The 23750-nt window shown below is 31.5% G+C and overlaps 1 protein-coding gene across 1 annotated transcript; it reads right to left on the reverse strand.

Moving 5' to 3' along the window:
• Positions 1-9986: 9986 nt before the first annotated feature.
• KT2/3 (potassium transport 2/3) lies at positions 9987-16213 on the reverse strand. Its single transcript, XM_078325846.1, has 11 exons — positions 15807-16213; positions 15188-15406; positions 14270-14428; positions 14124-14181; positions 13261-13578; positions 12636-12875; positions 12128-12448; positions 11702-11887; positions 11532-11607; positions 10376-10918; positions 9987-10264 (listed from the first exon to the last, which is right to left on the reverse strand). The coding sequence occupies exons 1-11, from the start codon at positions 16052-16054 to the stop codon at positions 10110-10112; spliced, it is 2523 nt and encodes an 840-aa protein (XP_078181972.1). The 5' UTR covers positions 16055-16213; the 3' UTR covers positions 9987-10109.
• Between the last annotated feature and the right edge of the window lie 7537 nt (positions 16214-23750).

The following is a 23750-nucleotide window of genomic DNA, read 5'->3' on the forward strand; positions in this document are numbered from 1 at the left end:
GAAAAAAAAATTCAGTCTGAGTGAATTTTTTTTTTCCACGTGAACAGTATTTTCGGAATTACATCCGAACATGCCCTTAATGGAACTGTATGTTAATTTTTAATTTCATTTTGCCTCTTCAAAATTAATACGACTATTACTACATGCTTAGATCCTTTTATATAATTCGTTCTGAAAAATAAATGAAATTCATGATCATTATTTCCGCAGGCAAATACCCTCCCGCAAAAAAAAGAATCATTACCTGAAAAGATCAATTACCATTAAAGTTATATCATCATAGTTGTTCTTCTATAAACATCATAACTATTGCTTTTTGGTAAACATATTCAAAGCCCCAACAGATATTGCAACAACTTTATGTGGCATCCCAAAAGATATATTTAAGTATTTAACACAAGTATTGGATCTAGATAGAAATGCCAATGCTTCCTTCCTTTCTTTCACAAGAAAAATATAACTGGAGAATAAAATATCACATGCACTGAGGTCTAAAGACTAAGGTTCAAATCAAATCACGAGGGGAGCAGGGTTAAAATTTTTACTTTACTTTTACCTTGTTTTAAAGTCAGAAGCAATCAAAAGTCTGTCAGAAGATTTCGTCATCACATCATATCAGAGACCCATTATTTATGTAGCACTTGATTATTTCATTGAAGAAACTGTACTATTATGTCCTGTGACCATAACTGTATATTGGCAAAGGTGTAAGGGTCTAATACAAGGTCACAGGTACCTAGCTGCTGTATATACAAAAATGTATACAGGCTTTTGTAAGATCCCTTCTTAACTTCCTATGATGAAAAAATGGCTATTTGATCTTTTATTAGAGTTGCATTCTATGATGCTATTGCTACCTCATGAGGCCATGTGTAGTAATAATTAATTCGATGACACTGGCGTCAGTATGATAATAAATTGGCAAAAATAAATGTGTACCTATCAAAGCCTTTATCTTTTAAATATTCACCGTCTAAAGTTTATCTTTAAATCCTTTTCTCTTCATCCTCCAAACTCTCCTACAATATTTCATAATCTGAAAAAATCACAACCGAAAGGTTGATATGTCCAGAAAGTTCTTAGAGGACGTTCGGCAATTTCTCTTAATATCCGAATAATTTTGAAATTTCTATAAAAAGTTAACATTAGTTCTTTTATTTTTCCCAAAGTGTTTCTGTTAAATACTAATTCGTCGGTTGAATTAACAAGCTCATGCTCTAGACCAGAATAAATAATCAAGCTGCTTCTTGCATCGGAGTACAGATTAAACAAAAACCAATTTGAACTTTTTGTATCAGTAATCCCTTTTTAGGCCCAGAGCCCCAGAGCTCTTGGAAAGACTTTGAACTTTTTGGCACACGAATTAATTTGGAAGGCTGGTAATTTAATGCGAGAGGAAGGACCCAGTTGGAATCTGCACTTTTCCTCGTAAGTTGTAGTCTTGTAGTTGTAGATAAGCAAAATAAGCCAAAAAGTCGTACTTGCTCTTAAATTACTTCGTCAGATTTGCTCGAGCACCGTATTTTGCTGAAAATACCAGTACAGGCTGTATGAAGTGCGAATGAATGCAGGGATAATTTTTTTTTAATTACGGAGAAGAATCAGAAGCTTCTTTTGATATTATATACTGGACCAAGATTTAAACCTCAGAAAATAATTCTAATAATTAAATTATATTTTACCTCTTGAACTATTAGATTTCAAATGCAAATATTTGTAATATAATTTTAGAGTAAGGCTTGGGTGCTATGAATAGCATTGGGTCATTCGTGCTACGGTCTCAAAAACATATCATATAAACTTCAAATTTCAATTTAAGTAGCTTAATAAATTGTTTATATAATAAACTTGTAAAATACTAATTTTTACTATTTTTTCAAAAATAATAGAAATTAGTATTCTACAAGTTTATTCTATAACTAATTTATTGAGCTACTTTTTTTTTTTTTTTAAATTATGGGTTGGAGATCAAGCCACCTAACACATTTTCAAACTCCTATGTATATTATAGAAGATTTCCCCACTTGTGGGTTTCGAACCTATGACCTCCCATATGGGAGCCATGTGCCTTTGCCACTAGACCAGAGGCAAGTTCTTTTTATTGAGCTACTTAAACATAAGTTTGAAGTTTATACAATATATTTTTGAAGCCGTAGCACAGATAACCTTATGCTATCCATAGCACCCGAGCCTTTGCTCATAATTTTAACTATTTGACAACTTCATAACTATATACAAATACATGCATTTAAATCATCGAGAATGAAGCTAGGGTAAATGCATACTTAGCTATCTAAATTAATATATTAAGAACGACCCATAGACACGTGTATTTCAATTAAATTTAGAAATCATGCATTCATAATTAATTATAAACCCATGCAATTTGATGTTCATTCGAAATGATTATGATTCTGAAAAAAGTTCATAATTTTTTTTAACAGCATCATTATCATAAAGATATTTTCTTGAGATCATATAGCTAGAATACTCCATAGAGGGTTCAATATAGAAAATCTCAACATTTTGTCAGGTTAATTTATTTTCACAATAAGATGAGCACGTACATTAGGTAGGTATAGATAGTTTGGAACAAATTGACAGGAATGACTGTAAATATCAGTGTCGTAAAAAATGTCTTTTTAGGCTGATTAATTGTTGGCGGTTTGACTGTTACGAATTTTTTCAAATAATTGGCTGATTATTTCCGATTATGTCCAACTATTCCCAATTATTTCTAATTAATTGCTTGACGGTATCATGTCTGTCCGACAAGCGCATACCGTTATTTACAACACTGGTAATTGTAACATCATCCACTGCATTGCGTGGATAACTTGCTAATATTAAATGAATTCATCTAATTAAATTCAAATTCTTGCTTGAACCTGAATCCCCAAATAATGGAGAATCTGCATCACCCTAGGTACCTGAGGTGCAAGTGGTGAATCTGGATCACTCATTTCACTTGGCACGAATCTCAAAGCAGATCTCCTCTAGCCTCAACAACTACCAGATTGAGTTTAGCCTGAATGGAATTAATCAGGTACTTGGGGGGATACAAACTCTTTTTTTTGAAAACTTGGTAGTAGCTACCAAGGTTCGTGAGGGGAAATCAAACTCTCGACCTGGGGGATAAGGACTCACCTGATTATTTGGGGTACAACCACACCCATAGAAGCATGACCATGGCCACAGAAAAACAATCCGTAGAATTGAACAGTGGATCTGAATATATACCGGGAATTCAGTTGCTGACTTCCCTACATTACGGGTGCATACATGGGTCCACTTATCAATCCTGACGCTCCGATCCAGGGGCTGGAATTGTACGTTGATTCTGATTAATGGTCATGATTGAACATCAGCATGGGCCCATTTCCTCATTCTGAATTAATGGTCAGATCGAACCTCAGCATGGACCCATTCGCTTGAATTGGTTGCCTGAGGTGGGTCAAGTACTCAACTTGCTCATTATTTCCATATTTACAAAAAGAAAGAACAATGAGAAATTTACAGAGGAGACCAATCTTTTCAAGCTGTTTAATATATCAGATCCATACAGTTTTTCGCATAAATTCGTGTTTGGTTGTATAATTGAAATCAAGATTTATTAAAAGCGCAAATATGTTAAATGCTGCACATGAAAATGTAAATTGCAATAATGTAGTCACTTAATTAGTACTTAAAAAGTTGGTATTCTAACAGTAAAGTAGTTTAAAATTTGAGTTTGAACCTGGACAATATTGTTAAAATGTGTCATTTTAAACTTTAAAGCAATCCGTAAATATTTAAATTGATCTGAATTAGCTCCCATTATGATCGAACAATCCGTCAAACTCAAATTTTACATTGCTTTCAATTCGAGACACTTAGCAGGCATTTTGCAAAGAATATTCTCAGGTTAAGGCTTAAGCAATCATCACTGTTAAAGAGCTTTCTAGCAGGGACGGACCCAGCATGTAATAGGAGGGGTAGTCGTCTTTCCTGGATTTTAAGTTTTAGTGTACTGATCGACTTTGTCTCTCTTTGAAAATTTTTTTACCCCCTCTGAATATTTAATTTGCAATTCGGATTAAATTTAGTGTTAAAATCAAATATAAGTCAAAGCATTGTTTTTTTTTATCGAATATCTAATTAGTTAATGGGTTTAATTCCGATTAGCTATTTAAACCCGATTCGATATTTTTTTGTCCCTGTCTAACGAAAATTCTAGATCCATCCTTGCTTTCTTGGGCCAATTAATCCTTAAACTGATCCGAATTGGTTCGGATTATGATCGAACAGTTCGGATTCCAAAGTCAAATTTTACCTCACTTCAATTTTTTTTGTGGAGATCTGAAAATGTAGATTTACAATAGTGAAGGCACTTCGCATTTATCTTAATTAATGAAAGTCCGGGGGGCTTTCTGCAAAGAAGTTTCTTAAATTTTGTAAGCAATGATCACCCACTGTTGGTGTGCTTTCTTGCGCCAATTTTTCAGGGTGTGGTCCAAAGTGACTTTTCAAAAAAAGGCACCAGATCCCGAACAGTGAATACTGTGCCTCCACGAGCACCGCCATTAAAAACAGAGGCCGAAAGGTTCCAACAGTCTTTCTCGATTTTGAGATTTCCTTTCAAATCTGTACTCCTGTGTTGTATGCACCAAACATATAATTATTCCTGTTAAAACGTGCTCCGGGAGGAGTCCGTATCTCAAATCAAAGTAATTCAATATTTTATTTTTTTATCCGGGCCGTCTGATCAAAAACTCGGATTAATTCGGTCCATAATCAAAACTAAAAAATTGAGTTACTTGAGGGGATCCGAATTCCTCCGGAAGAGGGTAGAGGGGAGGGAGGGTGGGGAGAGGAGAGTAGAATCATTCGGATAAGGTGAAATCATTTTTATATCCAGATCAAAAGCCACATTTTTAGCTCACCAATAGAGTTCTCAACGGGTACAATACGGATAAGATGAAATTATTTTTATATCCATAATTATTATGATAACGAAAAAAAAATTATCGTACTCGACAAATTAACAAAAAGAAAATCTTATTAAAATGTCTTTTCGAATACGGTATGGATCGCATAAACGGATAAAAAGTGTCATTGACATCCTGAATTTTGCTTTTGATAAAATATTTATCAAAACAAAAAATAAAATAATAATAATAATGAATACAACTAATATATACTATGAAACTTTAGTTAAGTACAAAACTTTATCATATTATGTATCATCTTCATACAAATATATATATACATACATACATATATATAGAGAGAGAGAAAAAAAAATGACTTAGCTGAAAACATTTTTTTTAGTTTTCGGAACAAAAGACTCGTTTTTCGATTTTCAAAGTCCAAACATTCGATCCAAACCGTTAGACGTTCAATATATATTAAAATGTACTTGGAGACCAAATTTTACATTTTTTGGAATTTCTTTACTATTTATTAAGATGGTTTGAAAATCGTTGTTTTTATTAAAATTTTACACTGTTGAAAAACAACGATTTTCAAACCATCTTAATAATAGTAAACAAATTCCGAAAAATGTAAAATTTGGTCTTCAAGCACATTTTAATATAGATTAAACATCTAACGGTTTGGATCGACTGTTTGGAATTTGAAAATCAGAAAACCGGTTCGTTTGTTTCGGGAGCTAGAAAAAAACGGTTTGAGCTTAGCCACTCTCTCTCTCTCTCTATATATATAATTATATATTAGCCATTCTCTCTCTCTCTATACATATAATTATATTGTTGAAAATTATATTATCGGATAACGAATAAAAAATGGTCTTTATCCGTACCCTTACATGTTATGATAATAACAAAAATATTTACTTTTATCCGTCTTCTGTAAAGTAACGAGAACAAATTTTATCGTTATCTCTTTTTTTTTTTCAAATACAAGACATATCAGATAAACAGATACAAGAGTGTCATTGACACCTGATCTGCTCACAAATCACATTGTCGCAAGTGTGAATTATATATATCACATTAAACATGAAATGATGTAAAATAAAAAAAGTTGGATATAACTCATACTTTTGAATGAACATACAATTTCTTTTAAAAAAAAAAAAATGAACATACAAAATGAAGTGACGCGCTTAGAACAAATCTGTAAAGAAAATACTTCGAAAGATTGTTTTTTTTTTGAAAACTTACTTCGAAAGATTGTTAACACGCCTCAAAACTAAAAGTTTTAGTTGGAGGCACAATGAATTGATCACACAAGAAAAACTAAATTAAGGATGTGGAGATTTGGATATTTCAATGCAGATTGTCGTTGTTAATTTATTATTATTTGACGTGGGTTAGATGAGACTAATCATTTTTTATTGGAATGATGCAATGCAATTGAATAGAAGTTCATGAAATGGTTTTTCGTTTCTAGTATGAAACCAAAAAAGGAGTTAACGCTTAACAATGAATAAATATGGTAAGAATATAAAAGATTAAAAAGAAATTATTCTTTGTTGAGGAGCACATCTATATATAGTCCAACGGTGCTCAGCCACTTCTGTAATTTCAAAATAAAAATTTGATTGATTTTTTTTTAAAGCTTTTATATAGTTCTAATCTCTTTATAAATTATCACATGTGTGCTTCTAATTTAGTAATTAAAATTCTAATTTGTTATATAAAAGCTTGGGTTCAAATCTTAGTCATACATTATTTTGTAGTTCCGGTTTTGTCTTTGTTTATTTGAGTGTCTATAGTTAATAAATTCTGATATTTTTGAAGAAATCAATACCAATTCTACATTTGATGTTTTGGAGACTTATATGATTTGATCCTATATGCACAACTTTTTAGTTATGTTTTCAAGGAGAAAAAAGCACTTGCGAACCTCTCGTAGCTACAAAATTTTGTAAACAACAACACAATGTAATTATACTGTTCACTTGCACGCGTTGAAAAAATGAGTTGAAATTTAATAAAAAATATATATATGGAACAGAAATTGTAATTTCAATATATAAAAAAGTAGGTAAGGGAAAGTATAATTGTCAGTCTTTGATCTATTAATAAAGGGCAATGTTATAAATAACGCGCTATATAAAGATCATAAAAATTATGGTGCTATTAAAACTATAGCATGCTATTTCATGCTATACGGATATAGCGCCGTTTTTTTAATCATTCCGCTATAACACAATAAATACTATTTAAACCTTCAATAAAGAGTGATATTCTTGTATGTGTGAAAAGTTGGTCATAATGTCATCCACCTTTATGTATCAAAAGAAAAAAAATAACTTGACCTGAAATTTGGAATGTCATTCACTTTCTTTTGTACTGGATGGGACAAATCTCTGCAACTTTTTTTTTTTTTTAATAATGAAGATATAATTTTAATCTTATAAAATATCTGCTGAGGATTTCAATTCGATTCATAGTTTATTAGAATCTGTAACTTCTTGGATGATGTTGTGAATTTGAATGCTACCATAGTTACACTATTAGCAACAATAATGACAAGGAAAATGAAAATGAAACGTAGCCTATGGTGACAACAGTTACGAAATTTTATGACTTCCTCGAACTATAATTTATGCTGGCTCGCTTAAAACACAGAAAACCTAAAAAGATCATAAATGATATTTTGAGTATTTTTCAGAAAATAAATTCCAACACGAAAACTTTCTTATTTGTTGTTGTGCGAATTCTTCGTAAGCATCATGACTTTTTTTTTTTCGAAATTTTCACAGATAATGTGAAAGTTACGAGCAAGGTTAGAACTTTTTTTTGAATAATTATAGTTTTAGAACTTTTTTTTGACCAATTATACTACCGTTCCATCTTCACATGTTCACTATGGCTTGTTTCAATGTATTATTTTGTATACTACAATCATATACGTAGAGAATCGAAGCTGTACCGATTTAGTAAAAACACACCATGTTGAGAAGACAGCAAATAAAAACAAAGAAGGACAAAAATCCAGAACACCTCGTGATTCTTCAAGTTTCTAAGAAAGTGCGCTTTCGACCAAATTCATCCGTTATAACTTGATGGATTGGGTATAGATTTTTGGGGTGACAGTGTTCAGAATTGAATAAATATTATAATTTCACCAATCCGAAATTCGTCGCATGCCCAATTCAGGTGAATCATACGATTAATATCTCGATATTTTTTAGAAGACTAGTTAGTAATTAGATTTCTGACGAATGATCTCAATGCTGTCTACCTGAGTTTATGAATTGATAAAAAAATTCTCGAACTTCTAAACGAGAACTATGTCAAGTGGTTCCTTTTATGTATGGCGATCTTTCGATGACAGGAATTTTTTTTTATGTATGGCGATCTACCAATTCAATTTATACATTGGCGTACACGTTATTATGAATATTTCAGAGGATCTTTATATGAAATTGAGCCCCATGAATGACGAGTCTGTGCTTCGGATGCTAATTTCAATTCTGTACAGTTCATGGTCAAACTAAATGTGGAGCCGCCTGATCAAATCTATATAGTAAAAATAATATAGTAACTAGTAAGCAACAGTGGATAGGAATAAGATTTTATGTAACCTGAGTACCTGACGCAACGCAATTCACTGTTTGGGAGAGAAAAAGTGAATAAAAAAAGGCCGGGCCCACAGACTGCATGCATGGTTACAAATCCACCATGAAATACAAAACAGTTATCCATCTTGGGCCTGTTTTGACCGGCTGGCAGGCTAAAAGCCATAACTGGCCCACAAAAGTTTGTCTTCTCTGAATATAGTTATTCATTTTGGGCCTATTTTGACCAGTTGGCAGGCTAAAAGCCATAACTGGCCCACCACAAAATTGTCTCCTTTCAAACTTTTTATTCACACCTTCCGGTCTCTCTGCCTTTGCTTACAGGAAAGGGAAGTGACAAGTGAGTGCGACGGTGGCTTTTTCTTTTTTGTTTGGCTGCATGCCTGCATGCATGGTCTCTTAGATTTTTGTCTTGTAAGGTCATGGGATGTTGGTCCCAGATTAGATTCCTAGATATAATTTGGAGTATTATGGTATGTTATTCACCTACTGTATTTTTTGTAGATCATTTTATAACGCATGCTTTAAGATTACCTTTTCTTCCCTTAGTTGGCCCCAGGTATAAGTTAAAAAAAGGTATAAGAATTTTGCCGACAATATTGGCCAGATTACTTTGAATTTTCATAAGTCCGAGGTTCGGCATATGGTCACCTAGAAAATATTTCATATCCTTGTAACGCATCAGAGAACACCATTGAAAAAAAAGTGATTCACTCAGAGGTAGGGGTGAAAACGGATCGGATATTATCCGACTGAATCCGGATCCGTATTCGAAAATTAAATACATATATCCGATATTCGAATATCCGTGCGGATATGGTTTGGAATTTTAATTATCCGTATCTGAATAGTAAATATATACCATATATTTTAGAGAGATCCACTTATAACATTTGAAAATTACAACATCTTACAACAATTCGGTTTTGAAATTTTAAAAGTCCAAACAGTCGATCCAAAATGTTCAACATGGTATCTATATTAAAATGTGCTTGGACATACAATTTTATATTTTTTTTGAATTTTTTTTATTATTTACTAAGTATTTTACAAATGACTGTTTTTAGTTTCCTAAAATAACAGTTTTGTAAAATACTTAGTAAATAGTAAAAAAATTCAAAAAAATAAAAAAATTTTATGTCCAAGAACATTTTAATATAGATATCATGTTGAACGTTTGGATCGACTGTTTGAACTTTTAAAATTACAAAACTGAATTGTTGTAAGTGGATCCCTCATGTATATATCTACGGATATCCGATATCCAATCCGTATCTGTATGAATTCGTCTAATATCCAATTTGTATATGTATAAAAAAAAAAATGGATACGGATATGGTTTTACCACTATCCGATCCATTTTCACCCCTACTCAGAGGTGTACAATTTTTTTACTTTAAATCTCCAAAGAATCAAAGAGCAACACTCTTCTTCTACAAACAAAAAACAGGAATACTTGTGTAAAATTGAAAGCCTACATATATACAAATTTCCTTTCTGAAAATAATATTGTTTTCCAGAAATTCAAAATAATGTTTATTCATTCTTGAAGGTAATTGAAGCGCTGACTTATTATAAATTATAAAATGTTGCCGCCAGCTCCATTGATCTCACCAACTTCCTTTGTGACTATAAACAGTTTATCGTTGTCTCTTATTACTTCAATTGAATCAATTTCTGCCCCTTCTTGATTCATTAAAACTGTATCAGTTGCATCGATCCTCAGTTTCTCTCCTATCAATTTAGAAAAGAAGAAAAATGAGGTTAATTTGAATATTAGAGTGCAAGGTTTAAACTTAGATTTCCAACATGAAGAAGAAAGTGTCTCAATATTTTTTTACGCACCAATTATAACTCTGAGCTCTTCCATTGTTCTTGGCAAACTAATGAGTTTACCAGCCTCTGGTTTTCTCAGAAAAGGATGTCCCTTATAAATGCTAACTCTTGCACGAACTACATCCTTTGTATTCTTATCCTTCAAATTCTGAATTTCTTGTGGCGCTTCATGTATTGAAATTGAATAACCAACCTCCCTCTTTTGTACCATCTTCTCCATTTCTTCCCAAGTTATATTTTGTGATTTCCATTTTCTTAAATTTGCTTTTTCTATGTTAGCACCATTCATAACCAAGAACTTAACCATTTCTACATTGTCTTCGGTCAATGCCACGCGTAATGCGGTTAATCCCTTGTGGTTTACTGAATCAATTTCTAATCCATGCTTTAAGAGGTCCTTCAATGTTTCGAGATCATTTCTTTTTGTTGCCAGGCAGAGGAGATCCCCGGTTACACATGGATTTGATACACGTTCAAAATGATACAATATGTTGAAAATTTTGTGATGCTTTGAGGTTATGGCTAACCATAGAGGAGTATTTCCATTATTATCTGTATTCAGAGATAACATCATTCCAAAGTTTGCTCAAAGTTGATGAACATAATTACATATAACCTTGCATAAGAAATTGCGAGCTTAATTTATTTATACCGTAAAGAGATTCCACATTGTGTAATTGTATTATGTACCAACACTATACAGATTAAGGGAAAAATATTTTCTGTTTGGAGACACTAATTTGCTAAATTAACACATTGGAAATTGAATAAAAAAAGCAACCAAGAATACCAAACCCATTTTCGAAAAACACTGGTTTTATATCTGGGCCATTTTTCCAAAATGCAACCCAAAATTCTACATAATCCTTCAGAATCCTGGGCTATTTTTCAAGGCAATGGCCTTGGTTTCTATGTTTTGAATTTGTACCAATTTTGTGTTTCCAAAAAACAATGCAATCTTCAGTTCAGTTTTCTGAAGTGTTAATTTTGGAATTTATTGTTTTGAAAAACAATTTTTTTTTTCCAAATTATGGGCGTCCTTGGTTTGCTTGGCACTTGGTACTCGGTAAAGTGATGTTAAAAATTTTCCTTCCATGAACTTTTTTTTTTTCCTACTTGGAACAGTTAACTACCACTGGTACAACCAATTATGGAAAATGCGTACCTTGAATGTTAACGCTGCAAGCATGCTTAAGAAGCACCATAACACAGTTTTCATATCCCTTTAATGCCGCTATGTGCTGTTTCATGAAAAGAATTACAAAAATGAGATATTTTATGATGCAAGCATGCATGTCGGTTTAAGTTTGATAAACTTGAAACTGGGTCATATACCAGTGGAGTTCTTCCTTTTGAATCGCTGATATCCGGATCCATACCGACTTTTAGAAGATCCTCCAAAAACGCACTATTTCCAGTTGCAGTAACAGTCAAGAGATTGCAAGGAATGTTGGCCTCATCACACACTTCATTTTCTCCAACCAAATCCTCTATGCTTACATCTTTAAAATCTATTTGCCGCTAAAACTCAATTAAAAGAAAAATATCAGAAAATTCAAACTGAAAGTGTACTTAATAAGCTAATAACAGCTAATCATTGTTCTTTATCCTGAAAAATGCACCTTTTGGGACTTTTTGATGTAATTAATTAACTGATGTAATTTCATCACTCAACATACTCTTTTGAACATGGAAATTTACAGATGTAATTTCAGAACAATGTATTAGTAAGAATTTAAAGAGGAAGAACTGGAGAAGTACCTTGAGAAAGTTTTTCATAATTATTATACTGTCATCTTGTTTGCTTCTCATGGCCTCTTTAAGTTTGCTCTGTTTCAGCCTCAGGAGTTGGCATATTGTTTTCGAACGAAATGTGAAGCTCTGAGGCTGGTCAGAGAGAGCACTTGCTTCTCCAAATATATCACCCGTTGTCAAAGTTCCCATCACCTTTTCCCCCTCTTCATCACTGCAATGTATTAGTTCGACATCTCCTGATACTACTACGTATATGTCATCAGGTGCCTCATTCTGCATTATCACCTCTTCCTTTGGTGGTATATATTCTGGTTTCATTTTAGTTACCTAGAGCATCAAAACCAAAAAAAAAAAAATGGGAGTTCTTAATATTATGACTGCAAATTTAAGATAATGCATATCTGTACATTTGTTAACCATGTAGGTATAACATTTTAATTCAACTATTACAAATTAGGATCATGAAGTTGATTTTTTTGGTGCCAATCAACTTAATAGATGGAAATAATCTTACAAGGGTAAGAAGGAAATCCTTAGATACACCTTTGAAGAGGTAGACATCCATTACAACAGGTACAAATAGTTGCTCAGAAATGCTCTTGCATATTGATTTAGGTAATTGATCCATTAATTGTTGCTGATTGAGGCTATCTGCTCTAAACTTAAGGCACATGTAAGCCAAAATCTGCTGCTGCAACCGAGGGGGTAACCGATTCCGGCTCACAAAATTTGAAGCTGCTTGTATGCTATTTCGCTGTAAATTATACGAAAAATCAAATAGTGCAACATATTGTCCTAATTATTATAATCATATCTTCTAATTCCAATATTAACATCTAATGTACGAGTGGATGAACAACAAATAATGATATAATTAGCTTTCATCTAAATTCTGAAGTATAATAATTAGATTTGTGCTGATATTTAAATTCCTGCTACTTTGGTTCTTTGTTTGCCCTAGTTCTCCATAGACAGCTGTTATAGCATACCTGTTTGCCCTTTGCTTGCCAACCCTTGTTTAATACATCAAATACTCAATTTTAAGAATCAATTACTTAATTTAGTAACATTAAATCATATAGAGTGATTTTGTAACAGAAAAATTGAGAAATTCAGCATTTTTAATTTCTTTCACTTACAAATTCCATGGTGCGCCGGGTCCCCTCAACAACTAAATTGGTCATGTTACCAATCAAATATGCAGTAAGACTCAAATTGAAGAGCATATAAAATATATTAAATATCATTTCTCGTGTATTCTCTGCATGCATATCTCCGTATCCAACGGTTGTCATTGTAGTGATAGACCAATAGATGGATGCGATATAGCGGATCCATAGGCTTGCTTTTTGAAAGTTTGGTATGACAGCACCTATCCAAGTTTTATTCTGGTGTGGATAGCTCTCAGCAAGTAAATAGTAAGAGCACCCCGCACAATGCACTAGAAAAAGAGTTACCTACAAATGCAAAGAAAAATTCAATAATTCCAAAAACGTTACAACAAAAAACAACATGAAAGAAAGAATTAAGAATACCAATAATTTCTATGTCTCGATCGTTATTTCGGTTTAAGAAAGATTGAAAGGTCCCGATAACTACTGCTCCATGCAAATAAGAAATGCACAAAAAGTTGAGAGCAAAAAAGGGACGAGCGTTCTGATGTCACAAGTTTTAATGAACATTTGAGAGTTCGTTTAATAGTAGATCAAATGTTCATAAATGAACAAATCTAGTGTATTATAATAGATTAATTTTAATTGTTCATTTGTTGATATCTTGATCTAGTTTATAAACTCCAAAAAACAATAAATTTTTACGTGGCATTGGAATCTTTGTAAAATAAAATAATTACAGCAAAATGAAATGCCTCTAGAGTGCCTAAACTCTTTGCAGTGGTTATAAATTATATTATGTTATTATTTGAGAAGAAGAGTAAAAGTTCAGATAACACTTTTAGAATAAACTTTGTGTAGTTTATAAATAAATCCTCCAAAAAACTTACAAAGAGGAGTCTAGCACATCTTATCCAGAAATAGCTGAACCTGATATCTTTCTCCAGCCTATATTCCAAAAAAATAAAAAAAATTCTTTAAAAATGGACTTACATGTTAAGTCCAGTGATCACTTACAGCAACTATAGTTTATTACCTTGTGAAAAAGACCTTGACTTTTCTTAAACGCCAGAGCCTTAATACCCCCAAAACACTGTAGGAGATAGTTTCTTTTACTTGTCTGGTCATAAGGTACTCTAAACCTTGCAATGGTATTGTTGATGCCACATCCATTATGAACCATGTTGACAGGTATCTGTGATCAAGAAAGAAAATGTACACTTCAGAAATCAAAATTCAATCTGATATTGTTCATATTAATGATCATACATGACATAACATTATCTGCATCATGTCTTATATGTGTCCAACTCTGTACAAGTACCAGCATTTATTAAGATATTGATATATATACTTGTCATTTTCAAGCATAGCATATCATCCCTGATTCCCTACTTACTAAACCAAATCCAATCTTACGTCAACCACAAATTCATGTAATTAATGTGGGACCAAATATTGCTTGGCTCACAGAATCAGACAATAAATAAACATGTAGGTCCCAGTAGAATTGTTACATTTATAACAGTAGTCTCCAGTCAAATATTAATCATGCTTGTAAATGAGAAACACGTGCATCAAGCACGGGCATCCATTTTTAGTTTATTTAATAAGAAATCATTTAGTAGCTTCCAATGAATTATCTAGCTAGTCATATTGGCTTGATAAGATACTTAAACAACTTAAAGGAGACAAGCTACCTTTGTGAATTATTATACAACAGTCTCACCTATAATTCTCTTTGAAAATAACAGATCTAAATATCTAATAATGTTAGAACTGATTAAGATGTTTGCTGTTCATAATTGCTACTCCTAAAGGTTGGAAAGTTGCATTTTTGTCCTTTATATTTTGTTATTTCTGCAAGCACAAATTCTCTTTGGCCTAATACATATAATAGGGGATCAAATGATCAATCCGTATACAGAGAGATCTAGAGAAAAACATATATTACCTAATAGCAATCTTCCTTTGATCTCGAACAAGTAATTGGGTCCTTGAGTCGATATACGCCACAAAAAATGTTAAAAAAATATCAATGCCGAAAAATAAATTGACTATATTGTCAGTTATGAAGAGGCCTCCTTTTGGGGCAGAATTCATGAAAGCCACCTCAAAAGGATATACCCATGCCGAGTAGAAAACTAGTATCACCATAAATGTCTCCCAACACCTAAAATTCATGAACAAATAGACAAAATAACGGTTTAATAATGTAGCAAGATCTGTATTTTTTTCTAGCTTGTTATATTTCCAAGAAAAATGAAAAAAAAATTAGCCAAAGTACGTAAATTAAAGAAAGATTAAGCAATATGTGTTGAAATTTAAAATTAAGCAATCATTAATTGATTGTTGTCATTTTCAAAAGTTTAATTAACCAAAAGAGTTCTAATATGAGTATAATAGTTCTACTTGCTTCTTCTATTGCCCTCCCCTGGTTGTACCGTCTCCACCATCAAATGCAATCACAACCAGACCACACATACTCAGAAAAGGATTTAACCTTAATCAAATATATTTAAATGCAAATATAAATGTTCATTACTTGGAATAAATTTGAGCAAAATTGTAACCTGTATCTGGAGCTCATTGGTGAAATGACCAGCTTTGAGCAGGTCAAATCAGACTGTCTTGAGACTCCGAGAGGAGGAAGCATCATTTTTGAGAGATTTCTTAGATTGAAAGAATTTGAGTTCTCCTTTTCATATGAGCTTTTACTTGTTGTGCTTGTTTCTTTGCTATAGGTGCTACTACTACTATTACTAGCTCCACTGTGTGCCCCATAACTACTGCTGTTGCTGCTGCTCTTGAAGCTGATCATTTTCAAGATACTTTCTTTTGCTCTATTATTAGATTCTTTTTTCTGTGTGTGGGCGTGAGTGAGTGGGTGGGGTGGGGCGAGAGAGAGAGAGAGAAGAGGAGAAGGAAGGAGAGAGCACGAGAAATAATGGAGCAAGGACTATGAAGTAAGGAGAGCATCTGCAATCATAAATCGAGTTGGCCCCAGTTTGATTTTGAAGTGACCCGAGACTACTTCCTCTTCTCCATTGTTACTGTAAATGGAGATATCCAGCTCATTTTGAAACTTCTAGTCAGGACTCAGGAAAATAAAATTCCAAATAAGGGAAAAAAAGGAATTTGAAAGAAAGAAGGTATATGAACTTTGGTCGCGGGTTGTTAAGTGTGTGTCCACAAAAGGTGAGAGGAGGGGTGACATGTGACCGAATCATGTTTATTTGTTACAAAAAGTTGAATTTTGAAGAGAGAAAGAGAGAAGAGTTGAATTCTATAGTATTTAAATTTTGTAATTTTCAAATTAAAATTAAATTTTGTAATTTTGTAATTTTTTATAGTATTTCTTCATTCTCGTTTTGGTGTAAAACTCTCAATAACGATTTATTGCTTAATTTATCTTTAATTTTACCATTAAACACTAATAGTATGCGAGTGAGTCTATGGTACCATGCATATCACGGGTTGGTCCGTGCTACGGCTCAATATTCGAGTTTTTAAAATCCTAATGGTTGATCCGAACTGTTCATCTTGTTCTCCATATTAATATGTGTTTGGGAACTAAATATTTAAAAAAATAGTTAAAAGTTAAAAAAAAAATGATCTAAAAGTACATTTTCATATGAAAATTTTGTTAAACAATTTAAATTGACTATTTAAAATTTAAAAATAAATAGAAATATAGATCCAAAAATATGCATATAAGCATATTACCAATAGTCTGAATTTTTTATTAATAATATTAAAATAAATTAAATTATAAAAGATAACATCAGTTTCGGAAAAATTCTAAATATAATATCTCTACTGAATAATTCGATGAAATTATAATTTAATTTAACTTCAGCTGCAATTATATTCAATTCGTTCAATCTATTCGTAACTGTTCAATATTTTTACGAATAAAAATAAAAAATCATGATGGCATTTATATTAAGATATATTTCCCTATTAAAATATTGATTCAGTTCGTTCAAACCGAAACCGTAACATTTGATAATATTTTAAATATAAAAACAAAAAAAATATTATAATATTTTTATAAAGAGTGAATGTTGATTCTATTGGATAATCCAGCGAACTCGTTAAACATTCTACTGGATCATTAAAAAAATAACAGAATATGTTAATTTCTGAAAATTTCAAAAAATTAGTGTTATTTTTTTAATTTAATTTATTTTAATATTATGAATAAATTTGACCAGTAGCCTCACTCAAGAAATTATTCAATTACAAAATATTGAGGCGTCACTTTTCGTAACATCCTATCATTGTAGACTTGTTAGGCAATATCAGTTGAGACCTTCCTCCACTCGTGCCAAACATTTTTTGTCTTACAAATGTGCCAGAAACTATATTTGTTCCGTGCAAATAATAGGTTTACAGTAGCATACCAGATACCACACATGTTGAAATTCATTCAATTTCCAACCACAGAAAAATAAAGACAAACGAGACAGAAAAAAAGAAGAAAAAAAAAAGAAAAGTTAATTAGATCCCGTAAATAATTAACAGTTGATAGTTCCCTCCTTGGCTCCTTCACCCATTTGATGTGGAGCCCCTTCTCTTTCTAAGTTGCACAATAGAAATGCTTAACATGCATTCAGCCTGCTGCCATTCAGTCAAAATGTGTACGTAGCACATGGTGCAAGTGCCACACTGTACCAATGCAGTAAAAATATAATGGCAATCAAGTTAGAATTTAACTTAACTAGTAGAGATGTAAGTGATTTAAGAGTTAATTAACTAGTAACAGAGGAATGAATAATTCTACGTATGCTTCCGAAAACATTTTCGTGGAGAACTAAACCGGGAGGTTTTTATGGAATTAGAAGGGGGTAATATGCTCCTCAAAGAATATATAGTAATCAGTGGAATGAATCTAAATTTTTAAACATGTTTAATTCTCAATTAGCTTAAGTACATCTAAGAACAAACAACGTTACTTATCATTTCGTACAAAACTAACCAACCCAATTAGATATATATTAATGGTGGTTATAAATTGCGTATATAAATATGTAGTTTAGTTCTGATATAAGCATTTGCTGGTGAAGAGATCGACCGAGGAGGGAAGGCAACACACGCAAAACTTCTTTTCTTTCGCTGTATATGTCAGAATTATGTTAATGCTCTTTGTACATGTGTTAAACTTGACATATATACTTTCTCAGCTAAAGCACCAATGAAGGCCATATTATGTATTTATACTTATGTTTATTTTGATTTATGCCATAAAAATCACAAGATTCTAAACAATATGTTTAGGTAAATTAAGTAATTAATGTATTCTAAGATTGCACAACCACCCTATATATAATAATAATAATCAGTAAAATCCGTACTATATGCTAGAATAAATCGTGATCTATATATGCAATTAATAGAACTATATAATAGGCGGATACATAAATTTTTACAATGAGAGTCAAATATTTAGTAAATGAGAATTATATAATTATTAATGAGTAGGGATATGGACATATGGTACTATACATAGCGCTCATTGATCCATACTTTTGGATCAATATCTCTATAATTTTTTATCTAAGTAGGGACCAACGTGGACTATGCATATATATAACCTCATTCATTATTAATTTATTAACACACACACACCTATTACTGTGTAAGTACAAGTGTCAAAGTGTCACATTGCTGCAAGTGTCAAAGTGTCACATTTCAGCAATAAAACACGTACAGGTCAAATTATGAGCAAAGTTAGAACCTCATTCATTATTAATTTATTAACACACACACCTATTACTGTGTAAGTACAAGTGTCAAAGTGTCACATTTCAGCAATAAAACACGTACAAGTCAAATTATGAGCAAAGTTAAAGTGTGATGTGCTCATCAACAGAGTTGGTGAGTACAGCTTCAAAAGTTTATCGGATTAGTTTTAAAGAACAAATTTAAATTATTGAAATCAATCTTTATGAGTGATGTATGTACATACAAAATGTTTAAAGTTTCTAATTCATTTAATACAATATTAAGCGGTAAAAAAATAATGAAAAATAAATACATAAAACACCTAAAAGATTGATTTTTTTGACAGAATTAGAACTTTGCTGCTCTAAACTTATAAAAATTCGATAGAATTTTAGTGAGCACATCATAACTTTGTTCTTAAATTAGAGATTATATGACAAAATTCCGAATTTTATCGAAAAGTTGAAAACCGACGCCTCAAGCACGTACACTACATGCCTGCTCGCTCCTTTACTTCTTTAGCCTAAGGCTATAAAGCGCACATGGAATGAGACAGGAGAGCCCCTATATTTATGGGTCCGGATCCCCTAAAGTAACTCAACTTTAGATCGAGACTGTTCGATTTGAATTCGTCGCTCGAAATCGTCTCGGAATTCCAATTTGTTACTCGAAATATGCGCACTCCACTTCGGATGAATTGTCGCGAATTCGAATCAGATGATCCCGATCTAAAACCAAAAATTTAAGTTACTTCACTAGATCTGAATTCTATATTATATCTATTGAGGGGCATGGCGCGCGTAACCCCAGCGGAATTAATGGTTGATTTTATAGAGGAAGAGGGGCATGGCCGGTGAGTCCTCTGACAGTGGACCCATCTCATATTTAATTTAGAGTGAAGATTAGAGTGTTAAGTGTCGGAGATGCACTTGTTAGACATATAACCCTGACTTAAAAATGGTCTATTAATCTGACTTAAAAATGGTCTATTAATCATATTTTGTGGTTTTGAATTGTTAAGTCCGATTAATCGGCTTATAGTCTGTGTAAAATTTTAAAAATTAAGCCTTTATATATTTTATGACAAGGGACAACCCGATTTTTTTATTTATATCTAAAAAAATATATAAATTTAAAAAACTAACCAAACCGCTTGTTTTTTTCGAAAACTACTCAAACCGGAAATAAAATTTCCGGAAATTTTTTTTCCGGAAATTGGATCCTAAATCAGGAATAATTTTTTCCGGATTTAGGATTTATTATTATTTATTATTTATTTTTTTTGGAAATTTTTTTTTTCCGAATTTTTTTTTTATTTTTCAGTTTTTATTTATAATTTATTTATTTTTTGTATTGAAGTATTACAAATATTTAATATATTTTAAAAAAAATATATGGAATACTATATAATTTGATTTATTCGAAAGACTGCTACAAATAATCCGGATCAACATTTTTCATGCCGGATTTTTTATGGCCGTAAGAAAAATTAATATAATATAATATAATATATGTATATGCTATGTTACTCGGATACGTTGGATTAGCAGGCGTATCCGTATCGGATACGGGAACGATACGGCACCGATACGTATCGGATACGCCAGCTGGCGTATCGACTTACGTGGCGTATCTCTACTCAGAGGATACGGTCATCGATACGTGTTGACACAGCACCGATACGCCACAGCTAAACCGGATACGCTGCAGGATAAGGGGAAAGTGCACCAGAACCAAACTCGTGGACCGCATGCACCGGTCGACCTATGAACCGCGATACACCAAGAGCTAAAAATCACTTTTTTTGCTCCATGCGGGAATCGAACGCGCCCCCTTCTATGTAGCACCAACAATCATTACCGCTACAACGACTCCGGGTTGTTGTTAGAAACCAGTTAGTATAATATTTAACATTACTTCTTTATTGTATAGTCTCCCATCCGAGATTTTTGAAATTTAATAAAGTATTAAATTAATAATAAAATAAAAATAATATATTTAATAGGCGTATCGTATCCGGGATTTTTTAAAATTACCGTATCGCCGTATCCGTATCGTATCCGATACGATATACCCGTATCCGTATCCATGCAACATAGTGTATATGTATAGGTATATATAATATAATATATGTATATGTATATATAATATAATATATGTATATATATGTATATATAATCTAATATATGTATATATATGTATATATAATATAATATATATGTTAAAATGTGTTTGCATATCAAATTTTATATTTTTTGAATTTATTTACTATTTATTAAGTATTTAACAAAATCGCTATATTCAGACCATTGAATTTTTGTACCCATCTTAATAAATAGTAAAAATATTTAGAAAAATGTAAAATTTGATCTGCAAGCACATTTTAAAATATCCATCATGTTGAACGGTTTGGATCGACTGTTTGGACTTTGAAAACTTTGAAAATACCAATCGTTGAATGCCTACCGTTGAACGAAAACTTAAACTGAATTTTTGAGGCACTAAACGAGGGTTCCAATGCCTCATTTTTTTTATACCTCATCATACCTCATATTTTATATCTTCATTTTCTTCATATTCAAAGTCTAAATTGTCGATCCGAACCGTTCAACATGATATCCATATTAAAATATGGTCAGGGATGAAATTTTATAATTTTTGATAAACTTTTACTATTTTTTAAGATGGGTAGAAAATCACTGATTTTTGAACGGTTCGGATCGAATAAAATTTTTTGTTGAACGGTTCGGGTCGAATAAATTTTTTAACATATACATATACATATACATATACATATACATATACATATACATATACATATACATATACATATACATATACATATACATATACATATACATATACATATACATATACATATACATATACATATACATATACATATACATATACATATACATATACATATACATATACATATACATATACATATACATATACATATACATATACATATACATATATTATATTATATTATTTTTTTTATGCCCGTAAAAAATCCGGCATGAAAAATGTTGATCCGGATTATTTGTAGCAGTATTTCGAATAAATGAAATTATATAATATTCCATCTATTTTTTTAAAAATATATTAAATATTTGTAATACTTCAATACAAAAAATAAATAAATTATAAATAAAAACTGAAAAATGAAAAAAAATTTCCTAAAAAAAAATTTTCGGAAAAAAAAAATTTCCTGAAAAAAAAGAAATCCTAAATCCGGAAAAAATTATTCCGGATTTAGGATCCAATTTCCGGAAATTGGTATTGAAACAGGAAAAAAAAATTCCGGTTTGGATAGTTTTCGAAAAAAACAAGCGGTTTGGTTAGTTTTTTAAATTTATATATTTTTTTGAATATAAATAAAAAAATCGGAGGGACAACTAAATCTTGTCATGATATTGTCCTTGACGTAAAATTACAAATGTGCAATTGTTTTTTGATATTTGTTTAGTTATTATTATAGCATAACTAGGTTTTTAACATTTCAGAATATTTTGCAAATATTGTTTTTCCTTTGATATTTCAATTGTGTGCATGTGTATATAATATTTCTTGATGGAACTTTTTAAAAACAAGGAATTTTGTTTTTATAATTTTCCATGTTGTTAACAGGCCTATGGTGGTGGCTTGAGAAGATAAATATTTTCAATACATTTGAATTAAAATTTTACTTTATTTCTACTCCTAACAAGATAAATTGATAAAGAGAATAACAGTTTCATTGATTCATTTGTTGTTTGATTGGATGCCTTATAATAAAGTTAAGGTTCTCTTTATATAGGCTACGACCTTGTCTATTTTTAGTGAATCGAAATCTCAATAATTGAGTCCAAAAACTTGTGAGATTTTTTTTCTCTTTGTATTAATTGTAAATTTTTATCTTATTAATTAACACAGCAGATATAAGTAATTACATATCTTCTAATTATTCTTCAGAGATTCCAACAAATCTTCAAGTTCTTAACCTGACATTACATATAACGCACCCTTAATGTACTGAGGTCTCATCCAAACATACCATAGAAAGGTAAAAATTCATTTAATTAAAAATTTTTGAATGATAAAAATTTAGTGATTTTCTACCTATCTAAAAAGATAATAACAAAATATTTTATAAATATAAAATTTAATCTCCAAGTATCAATTTAACAGTTCAGGTCAACTATTTAAATTAAAAAAAAAAAGATTATAGCACAAATCGATCCATAATAATATTATCATATCCTCACTCTTAGTTTAAAATCGTCAAATTAAAATTCATTGAAAAGCACATCATACATGATGAATCTGTATTTTTTTGTATCATTTGACTTAATTTCTGAACTATACAATTAGAATTCAAGCCAATCCAACCAATGTTTTGACATCTATAATACGGAGTCCTTTAATATCAGTGAACAATACTTTTCAACTGAATTTTTTTTCCCACAAGAATAGTACTTTTCAGTTCAATTTTTGTACCTATTCCCAATTCTAAAATCTTAGTTAATGCAGAGAATACGAACTCATACATAACTCCCTACATTCCGTCACCTACAATTAACGATCATCCATAGCGGTCAGGCCAAGCCATGGCTGCTACATCCTCGTTCCTGGGACAAAATAAGAAGTTTGTAGATGGAAATTACCAGAACATATTATTGTTGCAGAAAGGGGAAAAGGTGATCAAACAAATGTAGGTGGCGCTCTGTTTCGTCATCTGAAGAGATGGGTGTAGAAGAGTCTTCACTGACAAGGACAAACCGATGATCCTGCTGGTTATAGAA

Source organism: Carex rostrata, chromosome 24 (assembly GCF_964058835.1).
Source record: "Carex rostrata chromosome 24, lpCarRost1.2, whole genome shotgun sequence".
In the NCBI taxonomy this organism is placed as follows: domain Eukaryota; kingdom Viridiplantae; phylum Streptophyta; class Magnoliopsida; order Poales; family Cyperaceae; genus Carex; species Carex rostrata.